At 39.1% G+C, this 12,980-nt stretch overlaps 1 protein-coding gene across 1 annotated transcript in view; it reads left to right on the forward strand.

Moving 5' to 3' along the window:
- Positions 1-2,418: 2,418 nt before the first annotated feature.
- LOC139712388 (protein quaking-A-like) overlaps positions 2,419-12,980 on the forward strand; it is a 56,573-nt gene continuing 46,011 nt past the window's right edge. The window contains exons 1-2 of the mRNA XM_071624214.1: positions 2,419-2,456; positions 11,282-11,412. Of these exons, the coding sequence (XP_071480315.1) occupies positions 2,429-2,456; positions 11,282-11,412 (159 nt within the window). The 5' untranslated portion in view covers positions 2,419-2,428. The remainder of the gene's footprint in view (positions 2,457-11,281; positions 11,413-12,980) is intronic.

Raw genomic sequence — 12,980 nt, forward strand, 5'->3', positions numbered from 1 at the left:
TTACATAGCCAAGACTACATTGTATGGTAACCATCCAGCCACCAACAGTCTTTTCTTGAAGCATCCCCCCTGTCCCCCCGCCCCCCCCCCCCTCCATGAGATCATACCACTCCTTGTACAAACTGACATCAAAAGCTTCAAAGGCATTATTTACCATTTGCAGATGAAACAAAAACCCAGCTTTAGTGCTTCAAAATAGTTCTGGAATGTGAGTTAGGGATAGAAACAACCAAAATGTAAAAATTTTAACTGGTATTTATAATCAATGTTAAGTATTATTAGAGATACAGAATGTGAACAATAGTTATAATAAAATTGTTTCTAGACTAAACCATCTACAGTTATGGTTTATAGAGAGAAATAGTGATATCTCCATGTATTTTAGGCTTTATTTCTGTATGGTAGGATGTTTTGTGATACAACTGACCTACACATATGGATCTAATGAGATAACTCAACCATTTTAAAATCACTACTCCCAGTGGTAAACAGTACCTTTAAATCCAATCAAACAAAATGGTAGAGGTTTCTTTGAAATCAGACACATAACTATATAGGCCCTAATAGTGAAAAGATTTTTAAAAAAAGCAGAGGATACTATGACATCACAATGACATAATCTCACCATGTTGTGACAATATGAAATTAAAGATTCCACAACTTGTTCTCACTGGCTGTGATTTTCATGAAACACTCGCCATTTTATTGTTTCATTTTTTGTCTTCCCTTTTCTCTAAAATTCAATATGGCTGCTGTAGAGTGAAGTTTTACTTTGAGATGGTTATATTGCAGTTTCTCTTGACATGCTCATCAGCAACTGATGTGGACCGGGTTGAATTGGCTGGAAACTTTGCTCATTTGCGGCGCTTAATGGAGAGCTCAGCTGCACCGTGTGATGGAACCTGTAATATCAAAGGTGATTCGCACAGGAGGGAAAGCACTTGTTCGCTAATGTTGCGAAAGACTATTTTAAATAGCCGTGCCTGCACTATGAGGCTGCATAAAGGCAACCTGCCATATTCAAGTAACCCCCGACTTTAGCAACCAACCATTGACATGACAAGCCCCCCCCCCCCCCCCCCATTGAAACCATTGTCAACAGACTCTGATTTTCATACCAGTAGAAAAAACAACAAACAAACAGGGTGTCAATATAACCAAAGAAAGTGCAACATGACTCTATAGAAGCTTTGTTATTTTTGGCTATAAGATATATAGAGACTCCATGAAGTATCAGTTGACTGTAAAGATAGAGTGAATTGGACATTTTTATCTCCCTAAAGCAAGCTTGGGCAGTAAGTTTGTGAAGAAGATGTGTCTTTGCAATAGCTGATTAATAGGTCAAAGAAAAAAAAAAGAGAGAGAAGGAGGATTAACAATGATTGAAAGGCTGCGAGACTCGCATAGATTGATAACCCTGCGAGATATCAGAAATCAATCTTGACTGCTGGTCGAGATGGCAGAGATGCCACAGAATTTAATTATAAAGGAAACTAGGCAGTATCAAAGTGGCCCTGTCCTTGGCTTGTATAGTTCTCTGTTTTGCAGAGAAGGGAAAAGCGCTGACTTCTGACAATTCTGATGTATTGTTATATCCCATATGCAAAGAACGCAAGTCGTAACCATCATCAAATCACATGCTGAGAACGATGCCCTCTAGGGCCCATTGGCCATACATCATTTTGCAAAGATTTCAGCACGACTGACGATGCCATGTTATGCAGCTCGGATTCCCATTGTCGTGATGAAATTGGTGCTCGACAGTTCAAATCTGTGATGCAGATGTGTCAATTTGTTTGTGGGGAAAGTAGCCACTCGCTTTCTTGTATGGCTTGCACCCCAGTTTGCTAATTTCCATTTGTACAGAAAATGGAAGAAGGGGGAAAGAGGTTACATCCAGTTTTGCATTGCATTTCTCAAACTTTGTCAATGTTGGTACGTTTGTTTGTATTGTAGGTATTTACGTCCTTCCTAAATTCATTTTGTATTGTTGTAATGTCACTTCATAGCTTTTATTTAGTGCAAGTATTCAGTCTGTATGCTTTGTTTAATAAATGAACATCATAACACAAATTTTTGTTTTCTTATTTGGGTTATGCGATTCCGCCTCTCTTTTTGCATCTCAACCTACCCCTAAGAGTGCTGGAGGCATCAGCTCGACCTTTGACCTGAATAGACTGGTGGATGTTACTATGAAATGGCTCACTCCAACTGAACAGAACTTTCTCGTTCTCTTCACTCTTTCTTTGCCTTCGCACAAATTTGTTCGGATGGAATCTTTCTGCGGCGGCGACAGTGTGCAACCTTGTTTGCCGTTCTGCCTCTGTCGAGTCATTCGCGCATTTGCTGGTTGTATCCTTGAATGGTGTGATTATTGTTTTGCGCTGCTTAAATCGCCATCTGCCGATGAGGATCCAGTCTGCGCGAGATGCGGCGGCACGCCAAGGAGATGATTGGTTCGTGAATATTGCATCAACGTGCGATGTTGTTCGTATCTTGTGGATGAGACCCTATGCTGTTGCTTCAAGTAAGAAAAAAAGAAGCAGCAACAAAACAAAATGGCAAAACTTGTGCAAATGCCATTTGCCCTTCTTTCAGTCGCTCTCCTAATTAACCCACAGAGCAATGTCAGATTGCAAAAGAATGCCGTCCCAGTTTGTCGTGTCTCATTTGTCACATTGGAATTTGCTTCTGCCTGAACCGTCCTTCACGTTAAAGACTCTAATTAGTGGTGTGAGAGTGCGGCAAGGTCGGTGTAAATGATGAGCTCACCAATGGTCAGCCCCATGCATCTCAATGCTACGTGGGGTGGGTGCCCCGGTGGAATTTTGCCCGAGCTGACGCAAGTTACTTTCTGGTCATCCGCAGAAATTATACTGCCAGTTTGAACCGGCATTCATGTAGAAGCGGGATTGATTACTCTTCAATTAAAGCAAAGGATGAGCATGCTGTGGGGGGAAGAGAGAGAGGGTAAGCTAGAGAGTCGAGGTCACTTCCACAGATTAAAAAACATACATGACTGTGAAATTCCAGTCCCCTCTTGATGGCCAATACTGCTGCATTTTGTCTTTGCTCATGGCTCTTGCATTTCGTTTGTGCTTGTGGGTCTTTTTGTTTGGGGACATTTTGTTCGCAAGTGTTAACTGCCTGTGGATATCTTGTGCTGTGTGCGCATTGAATGATAGTGGAAAATGCAATTACATAGTCACTTCTCTTGCTGCATTTGATGTTTTTTGCTCATGTTTAGGTGAGAGGAGAAAAAAAGGGGGGGGGGCGAAGAATAGGGAGATTGTAATGGTGGAAGAAATAGGATGGCGTTGCCAAAGCAACAAGGGGAAAGTAATGGCCCAATGGGTCAGCTGGGACGGGAAGATCTTTGGGAAGCACCATGAAAAATTAATTCAGTGTTGGGACTGTAGCGAAGGAAGTAAAGAAAGCTTGGTACTCAGGGGGTGCATTCCACTGTTTTCTCTCTTCTCCAGGTTGTGGGATTTCCTCATGATTTATTTCAGATTTGGATAGGAAATCTGAGATTTCTAGGGGCAGTGAAGGGGGGGGGGGGGTGCAAGAAATATAGAAGTAATAGGAAGGAAGCAAAGAGGTAGGAAGAACCAATGATAAACTTGTCAAGAATTTGTGTGTAAGAATTGTGAAATATTGGCAAATTTCACATCAAATCAAAAAGAGAAAAAGAGTGCAACCAAAAGAAACTAATTAAAAATATATTTCTTATCAATGAACATTGATAATATTTCATCCATGTTTATAGAGACTGGTTGTAGTGTGCATTGTATAACACAAAAGTAAGTTCTTTGATTGTTCAGGGGTCGGTATTTAATCACATCTTGAAAAAAAAAAATCTCTAGAAAAAAAATGGATGTCTACCCTTTGCAATCAGCCTGCAGCAACTGACACAAAGGACTTGTGATAGACTGAATCACAGGCTCAAGAAATGTACTTAGAAATCTGTCAGTCTGTGTAAATGAGCCATGCTGCAGAGGTTGACAGTGTTACATCTTTCAAATGCTGTCATGCCAAAACTTGTAAACTCATTCTCCGTCAGAGAAAATGACACCTGGGTTGCATGCAGGCTTTATGTAACATGCTACACCATCTGCTTTTTACTTGGCAAGCGTGCTGGATGAATCAAATATGAATTTCCCTTACAGTTTAAAGAAGGGATAAGAAGACTTCAGATAATACAATTGAGTTTGACTTTCATGATAACCTTGACGTGAGTATTTTTTTTTTTTTATGACTGATCAAAACATTCATTGGAAGTCTTGATGAGAGTGGGAGATGTAAGATTAATGTTTTCAGTATGAAAGAAACTTTATTAAACCCTTAAATGTGAAAAGATTAGTGTAAATATTAGCATGAATAGAATGAATAGATCTGATATAGAGACTGAAATTGGACAACTTTCATTTCATGTACCTTGGTATCAAAAACCTTGTTAGGCTATGGGCATAGGTGTGGAGAGAAAATATTCTGACTAAATATGGCTATTTGTATGCATATGTGGGAATTCACACAAACACAATAAGTTGATTACATTAACAAAATTATGCAAGCAATGTCAGCATTAACCAACCAAGATGCCTCTTTCATTTTTCTCCATTGGTGGTATGTGCATGTCCCATGTACATAGTAGTTTTCTCATGAATTGCAGACTTTTAGTGGTTCTAATGTCTTGAAGGATTTTCAGTTCTGGGCCAAACTATTTTTGTGCTGTTTTCTCTTTGTTTCAAGGAATGAAATTCATCCTTGAATTCATATTTTCGCTTTGTTGTGTACATAAGCAGAGAGCAAACTGCACTTTTTCTTTGAAGTGCCCAAGGCAATTTATGACAGTGCAAGGTAATGCGAGTGGGCGGATGGGATGGGTGGAATTCTGCGTAACATAGCTGCTATTTTGTTCCAGTCTCATGCCTGCACATTTCTTGTTTTCTCAACATATTTTTTCCCCGTTTTTTGTTTGCCCAACTTCAGTTTTTTTGGTAGTGCCTCAAGTACCTCACTACCCACCCAGACCTTGGCAGCTTTGTACATAAGGCTTGATGCAAATGACATGTATCTGAGGTACACACTTATCAGTGCTTGGGACTGAAGGCTTGTGCACGGTGCTGTGAGTAAACTTGTCGAGTGTTTGCTCAGCTCTCACGACCAGCACCGATTCTCTCACCGGGCTTGCACGGCTTCTTCAAATACTTGAGAGTCAACGTCCCCCATCCAATTTTGGGCCCCGCCATACAAAAGAGTAGTGTGCATCCATCTGCCTCAAATGGGTCTGTTCCACATCTCCTCTCCTTCATTAGGCATTTCTTTCTTCAAATTGGGTGCTAATTCGTGTATCTGTGCTGCATTCGTATGCTCGAACCGTGTAGTTTATCTTGCTAGCGGCTGACTCGCAATACCGAGTGCGTGCGATAGTTAGTAGATCTATGCAAACCAGTCAGGTCGAGTCGCAGCAGTGCGGCATCTTTTGCATCAGTGGAATGCGCATGTCCACTTTTAGCAGTCTTATCACATTTATGCAAGGCTAGACTAACATTGTGATCCTCCACAGCACATTCCTTCAGTGTACACGAAGGACAGATGCTTTGCTCTCTTTGAGGGTGTATGTGTATAATCTTATAATATTTTGTCATAATATAGGCCTACTATTCATTATTTTGTTTATTTCCACCATGTTTTGTTGTTCTGGCTATCGTATGACCCTGTATACACTGTTCCATTCTGTTTGGCATGATTTGATAAATAACAAATTCAGTGGACCCATATTCCGATTGCAAATATACTATAAGATTTCTGACTCCCCCCCCCCCCCCCCCAAAAAAAAAAAAAAAAAAAGAGAGAAATTTACAAAAAACAAACAAACAAACACAAAGATAAAAGAGAAAAGATGCAATCTCTTAGCTTTGACTCACCATTGAGCCTATCACACAGCATGGATAGTGAACTTGGAAGGAATGTTGCCCCCAGAAAAATGGAATGTGTACCCCTTCTTCCCCCCCCCCCCCCAATCTATCATTTTCATGGTCACTGCCTAGTTAGCTGAGCTAGTTATTTACATTCCTATCTCAAGGCCAGATTTCTGCTGTTCAGATTAATCTTGGTCCAAACCATGGTAGCTTCCCCTTTGCAGAGCAAAGAAGAGTGGAGTAGGCCTACATACTTGTACAGTAGCTAGATAATTCTGTGCAGTGTTTGTAGATTGCAGATTATCTTGCCAGTTTCCTGTTCCGTGCATGGCATGGCATGGCTTTCTGATCACCAGGTCAAAATTCTTAGGAGAAAATTAATCCGAGTTATAAAGCACCATTTGTAAGGTTTGGTAATCTGATTAAGTTATCATTTTCTTTTCCCTCACTCCTATTTCTAGGTCATTCAGGGCAAAGATATGTTTTATAGATATTTGTGTGTGCCAAAAGAGAAAAGAAAAAGAAGGTCTGGGCAAAAGATTAGTGTGTTTTTTGAATATTTGTTTGATTGTATGTGTGAGTGTGCGTGTATATGTATGTGTGTGTGCTGTATTGTAGTCAAGTAGGACAGTGTAACCGTAGCTATGTAACTGATATTAAAGGACAAGTTCACCTTCATAAACATAAGGATTGAGAGAATGTAGCAATATTAGTAGAACACATCATTGAAAGTTTGAGGAAAATCAGACAATCCGTTCAAAAGTTATGAATTTTTGAAGTTTTTGTGCAGTACCCGCTGGATGAGAAGACTACTGCAGTGTGTGAATAACTTAGATGTCACATGCGTACAACAATATAAGGAAAATATAAAGAGAATTTCACAAAATTCCATCTTTTGAAAAAAGTACACATTCCCCTGACTCGTTACCGATAAATGTTATGGGTAATATTATTCCCCCTGCCTTTAGAAAGAGGCAAGTCAATTGCTCTTTTGTTATGTGAAAAAAGTGAAAATATGTTGAATTTTCTTTTATATTTTCTTTATACTGTTGTACGCATATGACTCACAAGCTGTATAGTAGTCTCCTCATCCAGCGGTTCCAACACAAAAATTTAAAAAATTCATAACTTTTGCATCGATTGTCCAATTTTCCTCAAACTTTCACTGATGTGTTCTACTAATATTGTTGCATTTTCACAATCCTTATGTTTATGAAGGTGAACTTGTCCTTTTATGTCAGTTCGAATGCCTGTTTTGGCATGTACAAGGAGCTTTCAGGGAAGATACATGCTGCACCCATACAAATACTGAGCACTGAGTTTTTCGTGTGAAATATTTAGTGTCCCAGTTTACCAATGTTGAACAGGACTATGCTAGTAAAAATGTGTCGACCGGTAGGACAGATACTGACCATTTGAGTTGATGTGGTTGGGAAACCAGTGGAAAATAATACTTTTTTTAATGAAAGATACTATAACAATGGAAATTTTCACGCAATCATGTGACGTGAAACTTTCGCAAATATAAAAACACTCATTTTTTAGCTTTGTATGCAATACTACATATTTTGATTCGTGATTAAAAACACATGAAATCTATCTTACTAGACTCTGGGACCCATGAGTGTGAAAAATTTCCATTTTTACTGTAATACACTTATACACCTTCATTTATTAACACTGGCATTCAAAGAGTCTTAAGGCAGCATACTGTCAATCGACACAACGATCATGCATCCGGTGCACTTGCCAGACCGCAGAAAATAACCTCATTATGTGTTGTGGGCATGCATGGACAAAGCTGTAAATCCTCAGAATTGCCCAGTACATAAATATATGGTGTAATTGGATGTGGCAAAGATGTATTTGTTGTTTTCTAGATGTTGTTTATTCATTATCTATTGTTATTATTATTATTATTATTATTATTATTATTATTATTATTATTATTATTATTATTATTATTATTATCATTCTTGTTGTTATTGTTATTGTTATTGTTATTATTATCATCATTATTATTATTACTATTACTATTATTTTAGAGCTTGGCGTGGTCTGTCAGGGTTTTTTTTTTTTTTTTTTTCCTTGAACTGGGAATAATCATACGCCAGATAAGTGAGTCAAATATGGCAGTGTTGAAGCCAGGGAGGGGAAGTGAGGATTATGTTGTTAGGTCACATTGATTAGCAAGATTGATTTAAAGCCAAGATCCATGACAGAAAGGGAATAAATGATGAAATTTTAGCAAGGGAAAAAAAAGATAATTTTATTGTCGTAGAGTTCCTGTAAGATGTGTGTATGCACCAATGTATATATTTTGTGTGTGCTTCTCATATCTTGCCCACCTTAATTCCTATACTAATGTTATATAATGTACAATATTTGAAAAAGAAATTTTAAGGACTATAAATATACTTGGATGCATACTTCACTCTGGTTGCAAGAAATAGACATTTGCTTTTACTGCGTGAGTGTAGCAGATATCACAGGAATGGATTAATTGCTAGTATGTCAAGAAAGCTTGCTACTCTACCAAGGAAAAGCGAAAGCAAAACCAGTGGAGATTTTGTCACTCTCAAGGAAGATGAAGTGTTGCAAGAGTTGCATGGGTGGGGTTGAGTGTGTGGGTGTGTGTGTTCTACCTGTAGCTCCTATAATAGTGATCTGAGCTTTTGTAGATAGTGGACTTGAACATGTTTCATATTACCATAATTACATAACTGTATGCAAAGCAGTCACTCACATTTTCCACTTGTGTAACAATAACTACTGCATACGCCATTTATTTAGCGAGTCTAAATTGTTGGGAATCGGGACTTCCCAACGATTTTGCGATTGTGGAGTACAGTACACTGAACAGAGAAACGAATACGTACACGTAACATTCATATTGGGATCAGAGTCGATATTTTCGCGTGTCTAAGTTCGCAAATAGCACCTGACTTGTGTAATTCGTGGAAATAAAAACTGTGCGATATGTTGGGCGTATACAGTACCTGTACCTTTTCTGGCTGGCTTTTTAGAACGAGAGAGGTGACTGCATTAAGAATCCATTACTGTTTAATAACCAGAAACAATTTGCGGCATAAAACTTTTGCAAATTTTAGCTGACATTTTTTTTTTTTTCAGGGCATGAAATTATCACGAAATACCACTGGCATTCAATGCATTGCATAGGCAAATACTTTTGCGGGTCTTCGCTCCTCGCAAAATTCGCAAAACTTTCATGCATGCGAGAATTTCTGGTTTTACAGTAGTTTGAATACAGTCAGTTTACATCTCTGAATCACTGAGACAATCTCTGATGCGTTTACATGACTTCCAATCATCAAATAGAGCCTATAGTGTTCTAACATCCTCAAATGCCAGCACAGTTATAAGAAATAAATAAATAAGAGTTTAACATGGTGGAGTATGTGGCTTGAGTGCTAATTTTTTGCCTTCTTTCCGGAAAATACTGTCCAAGGATTTTTTTTACATGTATTTTTTATTATGATTAAGTTTGGCACATTCCCTGCAGCAGTGCCCAAGAGGTAGGGAAAGGCCAGAGAGATAGAGAAAAAAGAAAGAAAGAAAGAAAGGAGAGGAAGAGATTCAGAAGCCACTCTTCCCAGAGGCCCTTGGTCTATGACATGAAGGAGTGATATGTGCGCATCTTGGGGACAATTTACTTCTCTTTACATAAATATTTACCTCCCTTATCAAAACAACCTCCCGTTGGCACACACCTCCCCCCCCCCCCTTTAAAAAGATTTGATATGGTGTTTCTTTGCATTTGACAAGAAGTGCCAGATTACCAACACACATTTATATATCTTTTATTTTTGTAGACGTTTAAACTTCAGGGATCAGGTTTGTTTGAAGCAGCCAAGTTAAAAGAAAATATAGGTGGAGGAAAAAAAAAAACTTGACAGCTTCAAGTACAACACTTCTTGAAGAGATATTGATGTTAAAGTCTTCTAATCAAAACACAGAGATGCTCTTCTGTTCAGTCTTTCTTTGATATCATGGAGGCCTATACTGTATACGGCAAATATTTCGCGAGGTTTTTTTTCCGTGAATTTCATGAGTCGGGTGCTGTTCTGGAATTTAAAAACATGCCAAAATATCAACTCTCATTCCTACATGAATGTAACATGCACGCTTACATTTCTCCGTAGAGTACTGTACATGTAGTCCACAACCGCGAATTAACCACTCGCAAAATTGTTGGGAAGTCCCAATTCGCGAAAAATTGGACTCGCTAAAAATATGGTGTATGCAGTACCATGAATGCTGAAAGAGTGCTGAATGGGATAAAGGCTTTCAAAAACATAGGAGAATGAAGTACAGTCAGTGCATTAAAGGGAACGTAAACCCAAACAGCAATGTGGATTGAGTGAAAGCAGCAACATCAGTAGAACACACCAGTGAAAGTGTGAGGAAAATCGGACAATCGATGCGAAAGTTATGAATTTTAAACTTTTGGTGTTGGAACAGCTGGATGAGGAGACTACTAGAGGTTATGACCTATGAGAGGACAACAATTCAAAGAAAATATAAAGAAAATTCAACAAAAATTCACTTTTTTAGCATTATGAAAGAGCACTTGACTAACCGCTTTCAGAAAGCAATGGGGATAATTGCTTCCCTTAACATATGTCAGTATCAAGTTGATGGAATTTGTAATTTTCATGAAAAATGAATTTTTGTGGAATTTTCTTTATATTTTCTTTATATTGTTGTCCACTCATACGTCATAACCTCTAGTAGTCTCCTCATCCAGCGGTTCGAACACCAAAACTTTAAAGATGCATAACTTTTGCATCGATTGTCCGATTTTCCTCAAACTTTTACTGATATGTTCTACCAGTGTTGCTGCTTTCACTCAATCCACATTGCTCTTTGGGTTTACGTTCCCTTTAACTGATACACTTATAATACTTCTTGCGTTTCCCACCAACCCCATGCGCAGACCCGTCGTCGAGGCAAAGCAGAAGAGATCGAGTAATAACTTAAGATACAGAGAAATGGATGGGTGCAGAGTCGTACGCCCGCAAGATGAAATCAGATTTAGTTTGATTAATGTGAGATGCATGACTCGTATCTCGATCCTTTTCATGCTCGCTTGTCCTATCTCTCCCTCCCCCATCTCTCTCTCTCTCTCTCTCCCTCGTTTTCTCCCTCTCTCTCTCTGTCCTTTGCTTTAAGTCTTCAATGTAAAACAGATAGATGTATTACTTTAAGTCTTCAGTGTGAAAGAGGTGAATAAAAGGGAATCTATGATGTATTGTGTGAAGTAATGGTGAAATATCCAATGGAAAGTGCAATGGCTTTCTAACAGGCTTGTCTTTCTCTTCTCTTTTTCACTGCAGAAATCAATCGGGTCCGCAAGTCACTGTACAGTATATCATCCACCACACAGCCCCTCATGCTTCCAGAGCCCAAAGGCGCCTCCGTCCAGCTCTCCGAGAAACTCTTCGTCCCGGTCAAAGCATACCCAGACGTAAGTCAGATAGGGAACAAAAATAGAAGGAAAGGAGGAGGAGGAAGAGAAGGAACGGGGAATGGTATCGCTTTTCTTGTACAGATGCTTGAAAACGAGAAGATCGGGCAGCTCCTCCACAATGCATGGAAACACAAGTTCATCAAAATAAATGTGGATTGAGCGAATGCAGCAATATTAGTGGAACACATCAGAGAAAGTTAGCAAGAGTCAAAGGACGAGTTCACCAAAATGTATGTTAATTGAGCAATATGCGGCAATATTCGTAGAACACATTTAGTGAAAGTTTGAGAAAAATTCGACGATCCTTTCAAAAGTTCTGAGCTTTTGAAGTTTCGGTGCAGCCATCACTGTGTGAGAAGACTACAACACTCTATGACTTCATGTTTGTACAAAAATGATATAAAATTATAAAGAGGAGTCAACATTTGTATATTCAAATTTTCTCACATAATGAAAGAACACTTTAGCTCATGTTTTTCAGAAGATAGGGAATGATATTGCCTTCATGTCTTCATGCTTTCATATTATATTTTTAGAGAATAAAATTTTGTGGAATTTTTATTATGTTATGTTTCATCCAGTTTGTGAGCGTAGCACATTTAGTAGGATCCAGTCACACACACTCAAAAGTAAGACCTTCTTTCGTTAACCCAACTGAATCTCCACATGAGTCACTTTCTTTGGAGTGACAAGCTATTAATCGCTGATTACAACCTCCTAGTGGTGTCAGTTTTTCCCAGTTCACTGCGCCATCCTTTTTTCTAGTTTCTGACTTGTCATCTGTGAAGCGATCGTTATGACTCGATGGAACATGGGGGCAGGGATGGGGGGGGGGGGGGGGGGGATGGTGGCTGCATCTCTGCACAATGGCTGTGCCAACTGTCGTTTCGTCACAAGGCCTAATGATGTGTGTCGCCACCATAGCAGCAGTGTTGTACTTAAACCAACCTGTGAAGGGGGGCATGTGGTAGTACAAGCCTTTTCATATCAATGCTGTTTGCTGCACCCAGTTCACCTCGAGGCATTTATGAAAGGGCCTAAAATTATAGGTCAAATTTGGGGGGGGGGGGTGAGGGTGGAGGATTGCTCAGAAGCAAATTACAAAATCCACTTAGGAACTTGCTTAGGACAATTTGGTCTGTAGACTACATGAAACATGACTACACATTTCACGCTATGTAGCCCAGGGGGTTAAAAAGTTGCATGTTTCTTGCTGTTAGCAGATGTTGGCCATTAGGCCTATACTATAAAACCAGAAATTCTCTTGTGCATTTTATTTCTGAATATTTTTTGCAAGAGCCAAGGTTTGCAAAATTAAATGCACGCGAAAGTTCTTGTCTATGTGCAGTACAATGTCTGTGCATCACTTTCAACACACCTGCCCCGCTCACTGCAGAACATTGGCCATTCACATCAAAACTGTTCTTTTGAATTAGTGGAGCAATGGTCAGGCTTTTGGTTAGAAATTGAAATTTTGATCCTTGGACATCACGCGACGGGCACACTATAGAATGATCCTCTACTCCAAACATTTCATTCCATGTGAGTATATCGTAAGATTTGTG

Source organism: Diadema antillarum, unplaced genomic scaffold, assembly GCF_040938485.1.
Source record: "Diadema antillarum isolate AM-2024a unplaced genomic scaffold, OU_Dant_1.0 seq00001796_RagTag, whole genome shotgun sequence".
Lineage (NCBI taxonomy): Eukaryota > Metazoa > Echinodermata > Echinoidea > Diadematoida > Diadematidae > Diadema > Diadema antillarum.